Source organism: Mandrillus leucophaeus, unplaced genomic scaffold (genome assembly GCF_000951045.1).
Source record: "Mandrillus leucophaeus isolate KB7577 unplaced genomic scaffold, Mleu.le_1.0 Scaffold542, whole genome shotgun sequence".
NCBI classification, from domain to species: Eukaryota; Metazoa; Chordata; class Mammalia; order Primates; family Cercopithecidae; genus Mandrillus; species Mandrillus leucophaeus.
In genome coordinates, this window is record NW_012105831.1 from 288,445 (window position 1) to 295,564 (window position 7,120).

A 7,120-nucleotide genomic window follows, 5' to 3' on the forward strand; every position below is an offset into this window, starting at 1 on the left:
ATGAAATGATAAACAAGTCGAAGTTCCTGGACCAACTGGAAGCCTTCAGGACAACGCAGGCCTGGGCACGTGGCAGCGCTGTGGGAGAGAGAGGGCCGAGTTCCCAGAAGAGCTCTTGAGGTTTCTTAGCACAATTCCTCCCCCACGAGGTATTGCCTAATCACACCACCTCTCCCCCTTCCCCAAACTCCTGTCATCTCTGCTTCCTCTAGACTTAACTCTAAGCCCTAGGCCGTGAGCACAGATTTGGCAGTGCTTCAGAATTACACATCACATGGGGAGCACCATGCTCCCACTGTGCCCCAAAAGAGTTTCCCGGACAGTGTCCAGAGAATCTATTCGGTGAGAACCACCTTCTAATGAAGTTCATGAGATTTTTCTTTTTTTTTTTTTTGAGGCGGAATCTTGCTCTGTCGCCCAGGCTGGATTGCAGTGGTGTGATCTTGGCTCACTGCAACCTCCACCTCCCGGGTTCAAGCAATTCTCCTGCCTCAGCCTCCTGAGTAGCTAGGACTACAGGCGACCACCACCCCACCCAGCTTATTTTTGTATTTTTAGTAGAGACGGGGTTTCACCATGTTGGCCAGGATGGCCTCCATCTCTTGACCTTGTGATCCACCCGCCTCAGCCTCACAAGATGCTGGGATTACAGGCGTGAGCCACCGCGCCCGGCTGTTTTGCTTTTAGTGCATAGATTTGACCCCAAGGCTATACTGTAAGACAAGAACTGTGTCTGATTCAAATGTTCAAAATGGTGATTTTTGCCGTCCCCAGAGTGCGTGTGTAGTGCTCAGCCGTCCTGCGTTAATGGAATCACTGGATGACAGAGTTGGTGTTTAGATGTGCACCGTGTGTTGTTCTGCACTGGTCAGGCACTAGCCCCCTTCTCGCCATGGTGGCGTTCCTCCACAGTCCTAGCATGGCTTGCAGAGGCCATCATTTTGCTTTTACCTCCACTAGTACTCCTGGTTTCCTGACTCAAGTAGCTTACTGGGTAGCCCTACTGGATTTGATCATCTGAATGTTTTCATAAGCATCTTCTCTCCCGTAACTGTGTTTCCTCATTTCATTTCCAGTCTTGAGGGAAGTCAGGCCATCTTCCTAGACCCCTAGCTATGTTTAGCTGGAACTGGGTTCTATAGATTCTAGCTCTTCATCACCTGCCCTTGAAGCCTCAAGGCCCCCCACCCCACTCCACCTTGCACACTGCAGATCGGATGTGTCACTTGTCTTCAGAGTAAAAAATCAACCACTCAGCATCGCATCCAGCATGTGCCTCCCTCTCTGGCCCTGACTCCTGACCTTCCCTAGCTGCTCGTTGACTACAGTGTTTAGTGTTGTAGGTAGAGCTCATTTTCTGGAGAGATCAGGTTGATCTAGCTCTCGGAAGGGGCTGTGTTATCTTGAGCTCATGGTGGTTGCATATGAAGTTTCTTCTTCCTGGAATCTCTTTGCTGACTTTGCAACCTGGCTGCCATCCCTCCCATTTCAACTCACAGAGCATTTCCTTTAGGAAGCTTTCCCTGACCACCTCCTTTTCCTCTTGCCTGAATTACATGTCCTTTCTTAGATCCTGTGGGTCCTCTGTCATCAAGTCTTTACACATCTTTACCACAAGAATACGAACAGAGTTAGAGCTGAATTTGGTCTGGGTGATGGAAAATTAATGCTCAATAAATATTTGTTGAGTGAATTAATGGACAGGCAAACCTATTTGGGAATAGTATTCACATTTGAGTTTATTAATCTATATATGATAAAGAATAAAAGTATATTTTTTTCTACTCTTTAATGGAGAGATTTTGATGACTTGAAGCAGTTCTAGAATGGTAAAACAATGTTGTTGCTTTTATATTTCAACAGGAAATATGGGATGTATAAAATCAAAAGGGAAAGACAGCTTGAATGACGATGGAGTAGATTTGAAGACTCAACCAGTACGTAATACTGAAAGAACTATTTATGTGAGAGATCCAACGTCCAATAAACAGCAAAGGCCAGTAAGTAGATAGTCTCAGGGGAGAATTCCCACAGCAAGATCAAAGCATGGCTGCATAATTTAAACACCAATCTGTAATATGTGCATGCAAAAAAATCCCACTGATTACTTGGTCCTCAAATAATTTTTGATATGCTTTGTAACTTAGTCCTTTGAAGAACGTATAAACATTTTAGGGATAACTAGGCCACTCATTGTGCAATAAAGGGGCCTTTGGTCACATTCTTATGTGTGAAGAAAGCCATCTTTCATATTACTGGTGCAAAGACCCCACTATATATATATAGGTTTGTGTGACTCAAGATATGTAGTGAGAGGCCGGGCGTGGTGTCTCACGCTTGTAGTCCCAGCACTTTGGGAGACTGAGGTGGGCGGATCACTAGGTTAGGAGTTTGAGACCATCCTGGCCAACACAGCGAAACCTTGTCTCTACTAAAAATACAAAAATTAGCTGTACATGGTGGCGGGCAACTGTAATCCCAGCTACTCGGGAGGCTGGGGCAGGAGAATCGCTTGAACATGGGAAGTGGAGGTTGTAGTGAGCCAAGATAATAGCACCACTGCACTCCAGCCTGGGTGACAGAACAAGACTCTGTCTCAAAAAAAAAAAAAAAAAGATATGTAGTGAGATTAGCTCAGTGGTTTAGAAGCAAAAGGAAATGTGGGATGCAAGTCAGAAACTAAAATAGGAACTAATGTGTCTTTTGTTGTATCATACATTATCCTGTCTTGTCATTCCTTCAATTAATTCAAAATAGTACAGATCCTGAAGTTGTCATCTTTTATTTTAGTGAATTAAAATATTAAGGAAAAACACCTCTAATTCTGCCCCCTAACCTTAGAGAAATAGCTGGACTAGAAATATTTTATGAGTGATGTGCTATTTGGTGTATTTTGGAAATATTTGACAAAGAAAGAAATAACATCGCATTTTATGGAAAGGAAGAACAGAATTTTGAACAACTATAACCTGAAATCTACTTCATTTCAAAGCTTATATCTTTTATATATGTATTCTCTCACTCTATACATGTATATTGCCCATAGCCTGCTTTCTATGGAATTCTGCAGCATTTAAGCTGGAAACAGCTTATTCCAGATTAGCCCAAATGCCATTATTGAGAATTTCTGGGCCAGGCTCGGTGGTTCATGCCTGTACTTTGGGAGGTCACGAGGTCAGGAGTTTGAGACCAGCCTGGCCAACATGGTGAAACCTCGGCTCTACTAAAAGTACAAAAATTAGCCGAGCATAGTGGTGTGCACCTGTAGTCCCCACTACTCAGGGGACTGAGGCGGAAGAGTTGCTTGAACCTGGAAGGCAGAGGTTGCAGTGAGCTGAGATCACCACACTGCACTCCAGCCTGGGTGACAGAGTGAGACTCTGTCTTTAAAAAAAAAAGCATTTTTATAGTTTCTCTAGTCTGACATGTATTTAAATACTCAGGTGTTTTAGAAATATATTCCCATTATCAAGGCTTTCCGCCTGCCCTCCCCTCACTGTGTCCCCATTATCCTGAAGGTAGGAAATATCTTTCATATATCAAAGTCACATGTCATTGCTGAGACGAAGAAATCAACATCGGTCTTCTTAAGAAATGGAGATAGGCCAGGCACAGTGGCTTATGCTGTAATCCCAGCACTTTGGGAGGCCGAGGCGGGTGGATCACCTGAGGTCAGGAGTTCAAAACCAGCCTGACCAATATGGTGAAACCCCGTCTCTACTAAAAATACAAAAATTAGCTAGGCATGGTGGCACATACCTGTAATCCCAGCTACTCAGGAGGCTGAGGCAGGAGAATTGTTTGAACAAGGACTCGGGAGGCAGAGGTTGCAGTGAGCCAAGATTGCACCGCTGCACTCCAGCCTGTGCTACAGAGCGAGAGTCTCCAAAAAAAAAAAAAAAAGGAAGTGGAGATAAAGAGTGGATATATCATGCTGTTAAGTTATCATACATTATGTTTCTGGATAAATTAGCATTGTAATTTTATGTATAGAAAATATATGTACTTATGTAACAAACCTGCACGTTATGCACATGTACCCTAGAACTTAAAGTATAATAATAATAAAAAAAGGAAAAGCAAAGTCATTACTGTGAAAAAAAAAGAAAAAAGAAAATATATATACTTAAAGTGTATAAGAATAATACATTTAAATGTGTGATAAATATAAATATAAAATTTAAAAACTTATTACAGATTACAGGCAGTGAAAAAAGATTACATAAGTATATACAGATATCAAACCGTATAATATATAAATATGACTAATAGTGAAATAAGAGAAATTAGAGTCACAAATAGTTTTCTTATAGACATCAGAGTTCTCAAAAAAGGATCTGATTTTTCTCATACCATATGCCATAGATTTTATATGTTTTAAAACGCAAGTTTTTTTCATTTTGCCTCTATTTATTTATTTATTTATTTATTTAGAGGCAGAGATTTGCTCTTGTTGCCCAGGCTGGAGTACAATGGCACCATCTCAGCTCACTGCAGCCTCCTCCTGAGTTCAAGCGATTCTCCTGCCTCAGCCTCCCGAGTAGCTGGGAGTATAGGCATGCACCACCACTCCTGGCTAATTTTTGTATTTTTAGTAGAGACAGGGTTTCACCATGTTGGCCAGGCTGGTCTAGAACTCCTGACTTCAGGTGATCTACCCACCTCGGCCTCTCAAAGTGTTGGGATTACAGGTGTGAGCACCACGCCCAGCCTGTTTTTTGTTTTTAAATGAACAAAGATGTCCTTTATTCAGGAAAGTAGAGGAGAATAGTGTACAAACCCATGCACCATTTTCTTCCTCTTGTTCAAAGTAAAGGGGATTAAAAATCAAGTTTGAAAGCAGAAGTAGTAACTGTGCTTGAAGTCTTTCAATTCCCTCCTGTATACCATAAGTATTTCAGTTTTTCCCTTCTGTGGTCACAGATGCCCTCGCCTCATGAACCAGTTAGGTTGGCCTTATTCCATGGCCATAACCAACACTCTCAACCCTGGCCAGATATGCCAAACTGCATGCTATGGATTGATTAAAAAGGGAATCTGATGAGAAGGTGAGGTAGAGTTGATGCAAATTCAACAACATTCTAGAAAAAGCCATTTTAAGGAAAAATCTAGAGCAGTGGTATATGTGTTGCATATATGTGTTTTGGTCTTGTAAAAAGCATATTAAAATGTTTGTAAGTTAAGGGCTTTTTGAGATTTGAAAAATCAGCTTGCTGCTTTTAAAATGATGTAATTAGTTTCTGGTTTTCTAGTTATTTCCTCTAAATCACATAAAATAGATCATATATCCAAATTATGCAAATCTGAATGACTAAAAAATCAACATAAAACTTCCTGACATAAACATTTGAAGGATAGTATGCAGCCATGGGTTTTTCTGGTACCACAATGTAGTAATTTTCCCTGCCTCACTGAACTGGAGATTTTATGGGCTTTCATCAGAAATTTAAATTTCAGTACAAACTGTTTTGGTCCCATTCTATGAAGCCACTTTAATCAAAGAGAAACAGAAAAGTTACATGGCTTGTGGTATAGGCCTCTAACAGCATCTATCTTACAAGAGGCCCAGAGGCCTCACAGAGCCTCACGCGGCACTGTGAGAAAAAGGAATTTGATTTTAAAGGTAATTGAGGTAGACTTTTGTGCCACCAAATCCTTTCCAATAACTCACCTCCCCACTGAAATAACAGGGGATGCCATCTGTCCCTGCGATGGAGTCAGGGTCAGCCCAAGAAAGCCTGGATGGAATGGGACTTGCTCTCAGCCTCCAGGGACAGAGACCTGATCATGCAATTTTATACAGCTGGGGAAGCCTTGGATGGGCAGTCCCGGGCCGGGACGGCAACTCCACCAAGTCACCAGGGTCCCGCCACTTCCGTCTCCATCCTCCTGCCGCTGATTATTTGGTTTCTATGTGAAGACTCCAGCCTTCACTTGTTTCTAGGGGGAGAGAAAGAGGCAAGGGAAAAGGGGAGCTGACAGCGAAGCCCTGCCCAACTGATCTGCAGACCAAAACTCCCTCCACCCTCTGCCCAGGGCTAGAGAGTTTGGAAGCACACTCATTGAGCTGGGCAAACTGCCACCCCAGATAATATTAGGGTTCTGTCACCAAATAAGAGGAGAAGCTAGGATGAGGTGAGCACCTAGCAGCCCTTGCCCAGAACCTTGCTCCCTTCCTGCCACCCACAGCAAGTGGTAAAGGGCCCTGTCACTGGCTGAGCAGGGCAGGATGCACCTCGACAGGTTTTTCCCTCTGTGCTCCTGTTCTTTCTAACTTAATAAATGAGCCCATCCTAACAGCATCTGCTACTGTTACAAAAATCGCATATGCAACATGAATGTGAGTAAGAAAGCTAACCAGTGTTTTTTTTTTTCTAACAAATATTCTCTCATAGGTTCCAGAATCTCAACTTTTACCTGGACAGAGGTTTCAAGCTAAAGGTATGGTTTCCTAGCAACATAGTTAAATTTTTTTTTCTTTACTCTTAGAGCTTCTATAAAGTGATTGTCCTAAATGTTTTATTTTTTTATGGTGGGACGTACATAACATAAAAATTTACCCTCATAACTATTTTTAAGTATACACTTCTGCGGCATTTTGTACATTCACATTGTTGTACAACCAGTACCAACCTCCATCTCCAGAACGCATCTTCTCAAACTGAAACTGCATACCCATTAAACAATAAGTCCCCATTGCCTCCTCCCCCAGCCACTGGCAACCTCCGCTCTTTGTGTCTTTATGAATTTCACTACTCTAGGTACCTCCTAGAAGTGGAATCATACGGTAATTGACCTTTTGTGTTTGGATTATTTCACTTAGTGTGATATCCTCAAGGTTCATCCATGCTGTAGAAAGTGTTAGAGTTTATTTCCTTCTAAGGGTGAATATTTCCTTGTAAGTATATGCCCTGGCCAGGCGCGGTGGCTCACACCTGTAATCCCAGCACTTTGGGAGTCCAAGGCAGGTGGATCACCTGTGGTAGGAGTTTGAGACCAGCCTGGTCAACATGGTGAAACCCCATCTCTACTAAAAACACAAAAAATTAGCCGGGTGTGGTAGTGGGCACCTGTAATCCCAGCTACTGAGGAGGCTGAGGCAGGAGAATCACTTGAACCC

At 42.6% G+C, this 7,120-nt stretch overlaps 1 protein-coding gene across 1 annotated transcript in view; it reads left to right on the top strand.

The window, feature by feature from the left end:
- Nucleotides 1-254: 254 nt before the first annotated feature.
- LYN (LYN proto-oncogene, Src family tyrosine kinase) overlaps nucleotides 255-7,120 on the top strand; it is an 85,896-nt gene continuing 79,030 nt past the window's right edge. Inside the window, exons 1-3 of the mRNA XM_011997586.1 lie at nucleotides 255-342; nucleotides 1,864-2,000; nucleotides 6,396-6,441. Of these exons, the coding sequence (XP_011852976.1) occupies nucleotides 1,869-2,000; nucleotides 6,396-6,441 (178 nt within the window). The 5' untranslated portion in view covers nucleotides 255-342; nucleotides 1,864-1,868. The remainder of the gene's footprint in view (nucleotides 343-1,863; nucleotides 2,001-6,395; nucleotides 6,442-7,120) is intronic.